General features: G+C 42.7%; 1 protein-coding gene across 3 annotated transcripts; it reads right to left on the bottom strand.

The window, feature by feature from the left end:
* Positions 1 to 854: 854 nt before the first annotated feature.
* On the bottom strand, positions 855 to 13,564 carry LOC133384546 (uncharacterized). Of its 3 annotated transcripts, none has more exons than XR_009762615.1 (7): positions 13,486 to 13,564; positions 13,082 to 13,207; positions 11,396 to 11,521; positions 9,708 to 9,833; positions 8,023 to 8,148; positions 6,338 to 6,921; positions 855 to 1,353 (listed from the first exon to the last, which is right to left on the bottom strand). XR_009762615.1 is itself a non-coding variant. In XM_061626489.1 (7 exons), exons 1-7 carry the CDS (start codon positions 13,532 to 13,534, stop codon positions 1,346 to 1,348), a joined length of 687 nt encoding a protein of 228 aa, XP_061482473.1. In that variant the 5' UTR covers positions 13,535 to 13,564; the 3' UTR covers positions 855 to 1,345. The 3 variants fall into 3 exon arrangements, 2 of the variants coding, with proteins under 2 accessions (XP_061482473.1, XP_061482472.1); XM_061626489.1 differs by having other exon boundaries at positions 6,338 to 6,463; XM_061626488.1 differs by lacking the exon at positions 855 to 1,353 and having other exon boundaries at positions 6,209 to 6,463.
* Between the last annotated feature and the right edge of the window lie 774 nt (positions 13,565 to 14,338).

Raw genomic sequence — 14,338 nt, 5'->3', positions numbered from 1 at the left:
ACCAGACAGAGTTTTAATTCTCACTGACCAAGCAGTTTCAATTTGGTTAATTTGCTGAATTTGATCTGCAGTTTCTCCAAAAAAGGTTGGTTATACTTTGATGAATATAACATAATTCCAACATTGACTCACATGAGTCTTCTTTGGGTGTGGTGCCAACAGCCTACTGACATCAGGCAGCTGCCTTTGCCGTATTTTTTTTGGCACCTGCTTAAAACTTGTTTGTTAGTCTATCCAGACACACAGATGTTGATGTGTTTTAATCTTTTTAGTCTGTTGCTGCTTTATTTGTTTTTTGTTTTTTAAATTAATTACTTGTTTTTAACTCTTTTATCTACAATTTTAATGTTTTTTGTAAATTGAGTAGAGGTTTTTTTACACACAAGCACTATATTGTTGTTGTTATGTGCCTTCAAGTCAGTTACAACTTATGGCGACCCTATGAATCAGTGACCTTCAAGAGCATCTGTCATGAACCACCCTGTTCAGATCTTGTAAGTTCAGGTCTGTGGCTTCCTTGATGGAATCAATCCATCTCTTGTTTGGCCTTCCTCTTTTTCTACTCCCTTCTGTTTTCCCCAGCATCATTGTCTTTTCTAGTGAATCATGTCTTCTCATGATGTGTCCAAAGTATGATAACCTCAGTTTCATCATTTTAGCTTTAGTGACAGTGCTGGATTAATTTGTTCTAACACCCAATCATTTGTCTTTTTCGCAGTCCATGGTATGTGGAAAGCTCTCCTCCAACATCACATTTCAAATGAGTTTATTTTTCTCTTACTCGCCTTTTTCAGTGTCCAACTTTCACATCCCTACACAGAGTTTGGGAATACCATGGTCTGAATGATCCTCATTTTAGTGTTCAGTGATACATAAATAAATACATAAGAGCAACTAGACCACCATTACACTCAAAGCCTGATCATTGCTTCTGAAACAGGGATGAAGTGGAAATCCACCTTCATGAAATCAAACGCATGGTACAAACAGAAATGCCACTAAGTGATGTGTGTATTCCTTGAAGGTTGGGTTCCCTTTATTGTAGTCATTAAGAAAGGGGCAAGTATTTTGTCTCTGCCATAGAGCAACAAAATACATGAGACAGCTCTGCCTTCTACTTTGTAGACAGAATCAAGGTCCCCTAGTTCATCTGTGCAACAGGTTTGTTTCATTAGGAGCAAAATGTCCACGCATTGTTATAAGCAATAAGGGATCAGGTTTCTCAAAGGGTTTCTAACAGCTCAAAAGGTTCTTCTGGATCACCAGTCCACGTATTAAGTGCATCCATTGACAATGAAGAAGCAATCCATCTTTAAGGGAAAATTTCATTAACGGTAGGTGACAGCTAGACAGCTAGACAGACAGATAAATAAATAAATTATTATTATTATTATTTAATTATTTAATTAATCAATTATTTAATCAATCAATCAATCAATTAATTAATCAATCAATTATTTAATTATTTATTTAATTATTAATTAATTTGTATCCCACCCTTCCTCCCAGCAGGAGCCCAGGGCGGCAAACAAGGCACTAAAAACACTTTAAAACATCATAAAAACAAATCTTAAAATACATATAGACAAAACAGCGAGGTACTGTTCGTGGGAGACAAGGGAAAGTTAGGGGATTTGGACCTGGTGCTGAATGGGGTACAATCACCCCTAAAAGACCAGGTCTGTAGCCTCGGGGTCATTCTTGACTCCCAACTGTCCATGGAAGCTCAAGTTTCTGCTGTGAGCCAGGCAGCGCTGTATCAACTCCATCTGATACGGAGGCTACGCTCCTACCTTCCCAATCATCTGCTCCCATCGGTAGTACATACCCAGGTCTCCTCTCGCCTAGACTACTGTAATACGCTCTATGTGGGGCTACCCTTGAAAACGGTCTGGAAGCTGCAACTGGTGCAGAACACGGCGGCGCGCCTGATTAAAGGCAGCCGTTGGTGAGATCATATCACTCCAGTGCTTAAAGAGCTGCACTGGTTACCACTTGCTTACCGGGCCCAATTCAAGGTGTTGGTTTTGGCCCAGTCTGTCTAAAGGAGCACCTCCAGCATCATCAGCTATGCCGCCCAACAAGATCAGCCTCAAAAGACCTTCTCTCCATCGCATCAGTCAAAACAGCCAAACTGGTGAGGACTAGAGAGAGGGCTTTTTCAACTGTGGCCCCCACCCTGTGGAACTCCCTCCCAAGTGATCTCCGCCATGCCCCTTCTATGATGAGTTTCCGCCGGGCCTTGAATTCCTGGCTCTTCAGGGAGGCTTTTGGGGTGGGCTAGATTTTATCTTCATTGTTTTTAGATTTTCAATGTCTAGGTATTATATACCTATGTTGTATGTTGCCCAGAGTGGCTGGACAGCCAGCCAGATGGGCAACTAATACATAAATAAATAAATAAATAAAAACATTTTAAAAACTTTTTTAAAAAAGTTTAAGAACATTATTAAAAAACATATTAAGCAATTCTGACACAGACACAGACTGGGATAGTTCTCAACTTAAAAGGCTTGTTGAAAAAGGGAAGTCTTCAAAGGCGCTGAAAAGATAGCAGAGATGGCGCCTACCTAATATTCAAAGGGAAGGAATTCCACAGGGTAGGTGCTGCCACACTAAAGGTCCATTTCCTATATTGTACAGAATGAACTGCTGATATCTGCTGATATCTGCAGGAGGCCCTCACCTGCAGAGCGCAGTGATCAGCTGGGTATATAAGGAATAAGAAGGTCTGACCAATTATCCGAACTCGGGAACCACCAACCCACAGTGCCTCCGTCTTGCTAGGATTCAGACTCAGTTTATTGGCCCTCATCAAGCCCACCACCGAGTCCAGGCAGCGGTCCAGGGCTTGCATGGCCTCTCCTGATTCAGATGTTATGGAGAAATAGAGCTGGGTATCATCAGCATACTGCTGACACCTCACCCCAAATCTCCTGATGACCACTCCCAAGGGCTTCATATAGATGTTAAACAGCATGGAGGACAAGATGGTGCCCTGCGGCATCCTACAGCACAACTGCCAGGGGGCTGAAAGACATCACCCAATGCTATTATCTGAGAACGACCCTGGAGATAGGATCGGAACCACTGTAAAACAGTGCCTCCAATACCCATCTCACCAAGTCGGCCCAGAAGGATACCATGGTCAATGGTATGAAAAGCTGCTGAGAGATCAAGTAAGAGTAATAGGGTCGCACTCCCCCTGTCCTTCTCCCAATAAAGGTTATTCATCAGGGCAACCAAGCCCGATTCAGTCCCATAATCAGGCCTGAACCCAGACTGGGATGGGTCAAGATAATCTGATTCATCCAAGAATACTTGCAATTGCTGCGCCACAACCCTCTCAATCACCTTCCATAAAAAGGGAGCATTTGCAACTGGTCGGTAGTTATCACAAACCAATGGGTCCAGGGTGGGCCTTTTCAGGAGTGGCCGAATCACCGCCTCTTTCAAGGTGGCTGGAACCACTCCCTCCCGCAATGATGCGTTGACCACATCCTGGATCCACTCGGTCAGACCCCCTCAGCAAGCTTTAATAAGCCCAGAAGGGCAAGGGTCGAGAGGACACGTTGCTGGCTGCATCATCGCAAGCACCTTGTCCACATCATCAGGCTGCATCAACTATTTATAAATAAATAAATAAATAAATAAAACGATATAAAATTTTCCCTACTGAACAGAGGAGGAGGAGGACGTGATCAATACATTGCCACACCCATAAATAAGACTTGAGAGGCAAAATAAATAGTTGCATTTAATCTGGGAGGGATAATAATAATAATAATAATAATAATAATAATAATAATAATAATAATAATAATAATAATAATAATAATAATAATAATAATAATAATAAAAGAATTAGAGAACCTGCAAAGAAAATTAAGCAAATTATAAGGGTCCTGGCAGGTCGGTTGTACATACTGTACAAGGAGGAGGGGGGCAGAGCTTGGAAAAGTTACTTTTTTGAACTACAACTCCCATTAGCCCAATCCAGTGGCCATGCTGATTGGGGCTGATGGGAGTTGTAGTTTAAAAAAAGTAACTTTTCCAAGCTCTGCTTATAGTTGCCATCTTGGAAATCTTTGACAACCATTCTGGGATGAGTGAGTTTGGAAGTGACATTTCTAATAAAACTTTAATATTATAATAGATTTACAAAAGGACACCAATCAGACAGGTTTATTGAAAAGTGGAGTTTGTTTATACATCACTGGAATATGAAATAGTAAGATAATATTAAATTGTATATATTACTTTCATTAATATAAATCAGGCCTGTATTGTTGTTGCTGCTGGAAATTTCAGTTATATATATTTCAAGCTATATAGACTGATTTTAAAAATAGGATGATTTTGATGTTATGAAGATTATTATTTTTTTATGTTTCCATTTTCATAATAATAAAGGGTTCAAGGTATGAGCTGTAGTCTCTTCACCCCCAAACCCCTCCAAGACGGCTACCTAGAATTCATAGATTGGGCTCATAACCATGTGGCTCTTTAAATCTGAGGAAGATTTACACATAACTATAAGTCCATTTAAACACATGTGGCCTATATTTCAATATGCCATTCACTTGAATATTATGGTAGGTAAAAGGTGGTATAGCACAGTGGGGAGGAGAGCCTTGCTGGGAGTCCAGAGTCTGTGAGTTCAAATCCCCACTCGTGTCTCCTGGGTGTAAAGGGCCAGCTAAAGATCACCCCACAGTGAGTGGCTCAGGGGTTATGTGCCCTGCCACCTGTGCAGCTGTGGGCAAGCTGCATAGTCCCAAGGAGCCCAGTGGCCCCCCAGCTGGCAGTTGCGGACAAGGAAGGGGCTGGCTTGTGCAGCTGTGGCAAGCTTAGGCCCTAGCCAGCTGGGGAGGACTAGTCTCAGATGGAGGCAAGCAGAGCTTGGAAAAGTTACTTTTTTAAACTACAACTCCCATCAGCCCCAGCCAACATGGCCACTGGAATGGGCTGATGGGAGTTGTAGTTCAAAAAAGTAACTTTTCCAAGCTCTGGAGGGGGGGAAACACTTCAAAGAAGGGGGAGCAGGGTTTGGGAGTGGAGCTGGTTGAAGAAGCCGAGTCCTGTCCCTACTCAATGGGGCTGTAATGCCCTACATTTCCCTGTCTCTTTTCAACCCCTCCCCCAGGAGAAACCATTTGAGGCTTATGACAATAGGTGTGTGTGTAGCAAATTTGCCCCACTTCAAAAGTGAGAGTAGCAATCTTATGAAATACGCCACCTACTCTTATGCTAAAAATGTCCCAGAAGAGATCAGTTGAACTTTCTTACATTCATCATGGAAATAAAAGAGAATCTAAACATTCTTTTTCCAAAGCCAAATTATTGTATTCCTGGAAGGGAGTTTCTGACTGGAAAGCTCACCAAAGATACCCTCCTCCTCCTTTCCCCCCAGAGGTCACCAAAGCCCTCCATCCCCAAGGGTCACAAGAGCCCCCCACCCCAGGCACCCCCTGCGAACACACACAGATCCACACACATGGAGAAACACACAAACCCTCTCCATCGTCATTCTCCTCCAGGCACAAACACTCCCCATCCCAACCTACCTGTCTCAGCTGTTGGTCCACCGATACCACCTCCTTTTCACTCAGGCCCAGGCCAAAGCCCTCCCACCCACTGCGGCCTCCATGGTCTTCACCTTCACAGTCTGTGTGAAATTCATGGCCTCTGCCTCCCTCTCTGTGGCAGCCAAATCTATGGCCTCCATGGCTTCAGCAGCCTCCACAGCCATGGACAGATCTTTGGTGTCACTCCCTGCCCCACCATCATGCCATGTGACATTGTGATGGTATGAGAGCTTACATTTATATATATATATATAGAATTGATTTAAATATACTCAATGGTACTAATTTCCTGGCACATAACTGAAGGAATGTTACCTGTCGACCTGCAGCAGTAAACAAAGTTAGAAAGGTAGCTGGATGCACTTCGAGCCACATATTCATCAGACACATACACAGGTTTACATGAACCAAGACACGTATTCCCCACAGAAACATCTTGGTGCACATCAACCCTCAATATTCCTAAAGTACAGAGCTGCTGGATCTTGAGGATATTTTAGCAAAAACAAAAATATGTCTCCTCAAATCAGAAGAGATTGTCAAGAGCAATAATATTCAGTAACACTCAGGGAGCCCTCTTTGTTCATTTCATTCATGGACTGAAAATTCAAGATACTTTGTAAACCATTCATTCAGTCTCTCATTGGTCTTCACACTACCTGCACCATCCCACCACTGGGCACCTAGCCAACACATTCCACCGGTAAATCATGGCCTTTGTGGCCCATAAGAAAATTGAAGAATGTTACCTTTCCCTTTACAACAGTAAACATAGTCAGGATGGTGGCATCTTTCTCTTGAAGCCACATATTCCCCATGTGGACAACTTAACTTGCATCTGCCTTCACAGGTCTGACTCAGCACAGGGGATAATTCTGCAGACATATTATCAATAAATCAATATGACCAGTCAATAGGAAGAGATCAACAACATCTCTAAACATTTCCCGTTCAGTCAAGGCAACCCATTACATTTCCCTCTAACTGAAAGATAAGAGGTGGGCTCTAATTCTGGGCATCTGATATTGCACAGCTAGGGAATATTCCCAGCATGCCTGGGCATAGTTAGGCAAGATCCCCAAGATGGTCAATAGAAATGGCTTAAACTGATTGACACATAGGTTCTGTTGCTGGGTGGCCCTGTGCATCTCACCTGAGAAACTCAACAGTATGAAAAAGAAAAGAGGGAAGGAAGTCTTCATGGCTGAGTGTTGGGTCCACCAGAGTGTCGTTTCCACGCAAAGATATGGTTGCAACAGAACTGAATGCATCCGTTATTTATACATCTTAGAGAAATGCTGGTGGATAAGGGGGAGGGGTCTTTGCAGGAAACCTATTGGCAATTGAAAGATTGTTCCACTTAAAGTAGTACAAATGCTCACAGCTCTTAGAACAATGTGCTCTTTACAATGGGGACAATGCTCTGAAAATTAGTTTGCGTAGAGCAGGGAAAGCACTCAAAGCTAAAAATATCTCAAATTGCAGTTGAGAAATCAGATCTACAAAAACAAATGGTACAGTTCTAGTCTTAAAATAGCACTTCCCTATTCTCCTTCCCAAGGCAACTTCATTCTTCATGAATGCTCAAAGCCTGCAAGGCAATAAAGAGAGGTGACGAGGGAGCTGGGGAAAATCTCAAGCCCTCCCTGGACATAAGTGGGAATGCCTTTGCCTCATCCAAGGAGATCAAGGGATCCAAGCCATGAAGTGCAAAACACTAAAAGATCATGATGATCAGAAAACTAAAAAAAGTGAAATATATGGCAATCAACCCTGGCCATTCTAAGTCAGCAGTGGTGATGATGGAACAGAAGCCGTCATCATCCCAGAGAGCATCTATCCCAATATTTCTTAAGTACAGAGTTTCTGGATCTTGAGGATATTTTATCAAATAGGATGAAACTGTCAACAGCACTAAGCATTTCCCATTTATACTCGAGGGGGGGATTCAATCTCTAAAGACAACGGACATTATCCAGCACACTCATTTCATGAGAGCAAAAATGTATGCTTCTGCAATGAAACTTTCCCCCTCTCTTCCCCCCATGATCACTCTGTGCCCCCCCAAATCTGACCAGGAGAGTTGGGGGAATCCCCAGAACAGATTTGGATGCAACAGTGGGACAATTCCATTGCATCAGCATGAATCCTTGTGCTAATGGAAAGAGTCACTTAGTGCAACATTGGATACAAGACCATGTGCCCAATTCCGAAAAGGTACCAAGGGCTGCTCTTTCCAAAAAAATTATACTCAGGGAGCCTTCTTTGTTCATTTCGTTCATGGACTGAAAATTCAAGATACTTTGTAAACCACACATCAGTCTCTCATTGCTCTTCACACTACCTGCACCATCCCACCACTGGGCACCTAGCCAACACATTCCACTGGTAAATCATGGCCTTTGTGGCCCATAAGAAAATTGAAGAATGTTACCTTTCCCTTTACAACAGTAAACATAGTCAGGATGGTGGCATCTTTCTCTTGAAGCCACATATTCCCCATGTGGACAACTTAACTTGCATCTGCCTTCACAGGTCTGACTCAGCACAGGGGATAATTCTGCAGACATATTATCAATAAATCAATATGACCAGTCAATAGGAAGAGATCAACAACATCTCTAAACATTTCCCGTTCAGTCAAGGCAACCCATTACATTTCCCTCTAACTGAAAGATAAGAGGTGGGCTCTAATTCTGGGCATCTGATATTGCACAGCTAGGGAATATTCCCAGCATGCCTGGGCATAGTTAGGCAAGATCCCCAAGATGGTCAATAGAAATGGCTTAAACTGATTGACACATAGGTTCTGTTGCTGGGTGGCCCTGTGCATCTCACCTGAGAAACTCAACAGTATGAAAAAGAAAAGAGGGAAGGAAGTCTTCATGGCTGAGTGTTGGGTCCACCAGAGTGTCGTTTCCATGCAAAGATATGGTTGCAACAGAACTGAATGCATCCGTTATTTATACATCTTAGAGAAATGCTGGTGGATAAGGGGGAGGGGTCTTTGCAGGAAACCTATTGGCAATTGAAAGATTGTTCCACTTAAAGTAGTACAAATGCTCACAGCTCTTAGAACAATGTGCTCTTTACAATGGGGACAATGCTCTGAAAATTAGTTTGCGTAGAGCAGGGAAAGCACTCAAAGCTAAAAATATCTCAAAATGCAGTTGAGAAATCAGATCTACAAAAACAAATGGTACAGTTCTAGTCTTAAAATAGCACTTCCCTATTCTCCTTCCCAAGGCAACTTCATTCTTGATGAATGCTCAAAGCCTGCAAGGCAATAAAGAGAGGTGACGAGGGAGCTGGGGAAAATCTCAAGCCCTCCCTGGACATAAGTGGGAATGCCTTTGCCTCATCCAAGGAGATCAAGGGATCCAAGCCATGAAGTGCAAAACACTAAAAGATCATGATGATCAGAAAACTAAAAAAAGTGAAATATATGGCAATCAACCCTGGCCATTCTAAGTCAGCAGTGGTGATGATGGAACAGAAGCCGTCATCATCCCAGAGAGCATCTATCCCAATATTTCTTAAGTACAGAGTTTCTGGATCTTGAGGATATTTTATCAAATAGGATGAAACTGTCAACAGCACTAAGCATTTCCCATTTATACTCGAGGGGGGGATTCAATCTCTAAAGACAACGGACATTATCCAGCACACTCATTTCATGAGAGCAAAAATGTATGCTTCTGCAATGAAACTTTCCCCCTCTCTTCCCCCCATGATCACTCTGTGCCCCCCCAAATCTGACCAGGAGAGTTGGGGGAATCCCCAGAACAGATTTGGATGCAACAGTGGGACAATTCCATTGCATCAGCATGAATCCTTGTGCTAATGGAAAGAGTCACTTAGTGCAACATTGGATACAAGACCATGTGCCCAATTCCGAAAAGGTACCAAGGGCTGCTCTTTCCAAAAAAATTATACTCAGGGAGCCTTCTTTGTTCATTTCGTTCATGGACTGAAAATTCAAGATACTTTGTAAACCACACATCAGTCTCTCATTGCTCTTCACACTACCTGCACCATCCCACCACTGGGCACCTAGCCAACACATTCCACCGGTAAATCATGGCCTTTGTGGCCCATAAGAAAATTGAAGAATGTTACCTTTCCCTTTACAACAGTAAACATAGTCAGGATGGTGGCATCTTTCTCTTGAAGCCACATATTCCCCATGTGGACAACTTAACTTGCATCTGCCTTCACAGGTCTGACTCAGCAGAGGGGATAATTCTGCAGACATATTATCAATAAATCAATATGACCAGTCAATAGGAAGAGATCAACAACATCTCTAAACATTTCCCGTTCAGTCAAGGCAACCCATTACATTTCCCTCTAACTGAAAGATAAGAGGTGGGCTCTAATTCTGGGCATCTGATATTGCACAGCTAGGGAATATTCCCAGCATGCCTGGGCATAGTTAGGCAAGATCCCCAAGATGGTCAATAGAAATGGCTTAAACTGATTGACACATAGGTTCTGTTGCTGGGTGGCCCTGTGCATCTCACCTGAGAAACTCAACAGTATGAAAAAGAAAAGAGGGAAGGAAGTCTTCATGGCTGAGTGTTGGGTCCACCAGAGTGTCGTTTCCATGCAAAGATATGGTTGCAACAGAACTGAATGCATCCGTTATTTATACATCTTAGAGAAATGCTGGTGGATAAGGGGGAGGGGTCTTTGCAGGAAACCTATTGGCAATTGAAAGATTGTTCCACTTAAAGTAGTACAAATGCTCACAGCTCTTAGAACAATGTGCTCTTTACAATGGGGACAATGCTCTGAAAATTAGTTTGCGTAGAGCAGGGAAAGCACTCAAAGCTAAAAATATCTCAAAATGCAGTTGAGAAATCAGATCTACAAAAACAAATGGTACAGTTCTAGTCTTAAAATAGCACTTCCCTATTCTTCTTCCCAAGGCAACTTCATTCTTGATGAATGCTCAAAGCCTGCAAGGCAATAAAGAGAGGTGACGAGGGAGCTGGGGAAAATCTCAAGCCCTCCCTGGACATAAGTGGGAATGCCTTTGCCTCATCCAAGGAGATCAAGGGATCCAAGCCATGAAGTGCAAAACACTAAAAGATCATGATGATCAGAGATCTAAAAAAAGTGAAATATATGGCAATCAACCCTGGCCATTCTAAGTCAGCAGTGGTGATGATGGAATAGAAGCCGTCATCATCCCAGAGAGCATCTATCCCAATATTTCTTAAGGACAGAGTTTCTGGATCTTGAGGATATTTTATCAAATAGGATGAAACTGTCAACAGCACTAAGCATTTCCCATTTATACTTGAGGGGGGGATTCAATCTCTGAAGACAACGGACATTATCCAGCACACTCATTTCATGAGAGCAAGAGTGTATGCTTCTGCAATGAAACTTTCCCCCTTTCCCCCCCCCATGATCACCCTGTGCCCCCCCCCAAATCTGACCAGGAGAGTTGGGGGAATCCCCAGAACAGATTTGGATGCAAGAGTGGGACAATTCCATTGCATCAGCATGAATCCTTGTGCTAATGGAAAGAGTCACTTAGTGCAACATTGGATACAAGACCATGTGCCCAATTCCGAAAAGGTACCAAGGGCTGCTCTTTCCAAAAAAATTATACTCAGGGAGCCCTCTTTGTTCATTTCGTTCATGGACTGAAAATTCAAGATACTTTGTAAACCATTCATTCAGTCTCTCATTGGTCTTCATACTACCTGCACCATCCCACCACTGGGCACCTAGCCAACACATTCCACTGGTAAATCATGGCCTTTGTGGCCCATAAGAAAATTGAAGAATGTTACCTTTCCCTTTACAACAGTAAACATGGTCAGGATGGTGGCATCTTTCTCTTGAAGCCACATATTCCCCATGTGGACAACTTAACTTGCATCTGCCTTCACAGGTCTGACTCAGCACAGGGGATAATTCTGCAGACATATTATCAATAAATCAATATGACCAGTCAATAGGAAGAGATCAACAACATCTCTAAACATTTCCCGTTCAGTCAAGGCAACCCATTACATTTCCCTCTAACTGAAAGATAAGAGGTGGGCTCTAATTCTGGGCATCTGATATTGCACAGCTAGGGAATATTCCCAGCATGCCTGGGCATAGTTAGGCAAGATCCCCAAGATGGTCAATAGAAATGGCTTAAACTGATTGACACATAGGTTCTGTTGCTGGGTGGCCCTGTGCATCTCACCTGAGAAACTCAACAGTATGAAAAAGAAAAGAGGGAAGGAAGTCTTCATGGCTGAGTGTTGGGTCCACCAGAGTGTCGTTTCCACGCAAAGATATGGTTGCAACAGAACTGAATGCATCCGTTATTTATACATCTTAGAGAAATGCTGGTGGATAAGGGGGAGGGGTCTTTGCAGGAAACCTATTGGCAACTGAAAGATTGTTCCACTTAAAGTAGTACAAATGCTCACAGCTCTTAGAACAATGTGCTCTTTACAATGGGGACAATGCTCTGAAAATTAGTGTGCGTAGAGCAGGGAAAGCACTCAAAGCTAAAAATATCTCAGATTGCAGTTGAGAAATCAGATCTACAAAAACAAATGGTACAGTTCTAGTCTTAAAATAGCACTTCCCTATTCTCCTTCCCAAGGCAACTTCATTCTTGATGAATGCTCAAAGCCTGCAAGGCAATAAAGAGAGATGACGAGGGAGCTGGGGAAAATCTCAAGCCCTCCCTGGACATAAGTGGGAATGCCTTTGCCTCATCCAAGGAGATCAAGGGATCCAAGCCATGAAGTGCAAAACACTAAAAGATCATGATGATCAGAGATCTAAAAAAAGTGAAATATATGGCAATCAACCCTGGCCATTCTAAGTCAGCAGTGGTGATGATGGAATAGAAGCCGTCATCATCCCAGAGAGCATCTATCCCAATATTTCTTAAGGACAGAGTTTCTGGATCTTGAGGATATTTTATCAAATAGGATGAAACTGTCAACAGCACTAAGCATTTCCCATTTATACTCGAGGGGGGGATTCAATCTCTAAAGACAACGGACATTATCCAGCACACTCATTTCATGAGAGCAAGAATGTATGCTTCTGCAATGAAACTTTCCCCCTTTTTCCCCCCATGATCACCCTGTGCCCCCCCCAAATCTGACCAGGAGAGTTGGGGGAATCCCCAGAACAGATTTGGATGCAAGAGTGGGACAATTCCATTGCATCAGCATGAATCCTTGTGCTAATGGAAAGAGTCACTTAGTGCAACATTGGATACAAGACCATGTGCCCAATTCCGAAAAGGTACCAAGGGCTGCTCTTTCCAAAAAAATTATACTCAGGGAGCCCTCTTTGTTCATTTCGTTCATGGACTGAAAATTCAAGATACTTTGTAAACCATTCATTCAGTCTCTCATTGGTCTTCATACTACCTGCACCATCCCACCACTGGGCACCTAGCCAACACATTCCACTGGTAAATCATGGCCTTTGTGGCCCATAAGAAAATTGAAGAATGTTACCTTTCCCTTTACAACAGTAAACATAGTCAGGATGGTGGCATCTTTCTCTTGAAGCCACATATTCCCCATGTGGACAACTTAACTTGCATCTGCCTTCACAGGTCTGACTCAGCACAGGGGATAATTCTGCAGACATATTATCAATAAATCAATATGACCAGTCAATAGGAAGAGATCAACAACATCTCTAAACATTTCCCGTTCAGTCAAGGCAACCCATTACATTTCCCTCTAACTGAAAGATAAGAGGTGGGCTCTAATTCTGGGCATCTGATATTGCACAGCTAGGGAATATTCCCAGCATGCCTGGGCATAGTTAGGCAAGATCCCCAAGATGGTCAATAGAAATGGCTTAAACTGATTGACACATAGGTTCTGTTGCTGGGTGGCCCTGTGTATCTCACCTGAGAAACTCAACAGTATGAAAAAGAAAAGAGGGAAGGAAGTCTTCATGGCTGAGTGTTGGGTCCACCAGAGTGTCGTTTCCACGCAAAGATATGGTTGCAACAGAACTGGATGCATCCGTTATTTATACATCTTAGAGAAATGCTGGTGGATAAGGGGGAGGGGTCTTTGCAGGAAACCTATTGGCAATTGAAAGATTGTTCCACTTAAAGTAGTACAAATGCTCACAGCTCTTAGAACAATGTGCTCTTTACAATGGGGACAATGCTCTGAAAATTAGTTTGCGTAGAGCAGGGAAAGCACTCAAAGCTAAAAATATCTCAGATTGCAGTTGAGAAATCAGATCTACAAAAACAAATGGTACAGTTCTAGTCTTAAAATAGCACTTCCCTATTCTCCTTCCCAAGGCAACTTCATTCTTGATGAATGCTCAAAGCCTGCAAGGCAATAAAGAGAGGTGACGAGGGAGCTGGGGAAAATCTCAAGCCCTCCCTGGACATAAGTGGGAATGCCTTTGCCTCATCCAAGGGGATCAAGGGATCCAAGCCATGAAGTGCAAAACGCTAAAAGATCATGATGATCAGAGATCTAAAAAAAGTGAAATATATGGCAATCAACCCTGGCCATTCTAAGTCAGCAGTGGTGATGATGGAATAGAAGCTGTCATCATCCCAGAGAGCATCTATCCCAATATTTCTTAAGTACAGAGTTTCTGGATCTTGAGGATATTTTATCAAATAGGATGAAACTATCAACAGCACTAAGCATTTCCCATTTATACTCGAGGGGGGGATTCAATCTCTAAAGACAACGGACATTATCCAGCACACTCATTTCATGAGAGCAAGAATG

This window comes from Rhineura floridana, chromosome 4 (genome assembly GCF_030035675.1).
Source record: "Rhineura floridana isolate rRhiFlo1 chromosome 4, rRhiFlo1.hap2, whole genome shotgun sequence".
NCBI lineage: Eukaryota > Metazoa > Chordata > Lepidosauria > Squamata > Rhineuridae > Rhineura > Rhineura floridana.
The sequence above is the reverse complement of the archived record's forward strand: the minus strand, read 5'-3'. Positions and strand labels throughout refer to the sequence as shown.

Coding starts and splice junctions, on each gene's coding strand:
- LOC133384546 (XM_061626488.1), bottom strand. CDS start 13,534: ATGAAGACTTCCTTCCCTCTTTTCTTTTTCATACTGTTGAGTTTCTCA. Junction 13,208..13,485: donor CATACTGTTGAGTTTCTCAG/GTGAGATACACA, acceptor ATATGTCTGCAG/AATTATCCCCTGTGCTGAGT. Junction 9,834..11,395: donor TTACTGTTGTAAAGGGAAAG/GTAACATTCTTC, acceptor ATATGTCTGCAG/AATTATCCCCTCTGCTGAGT.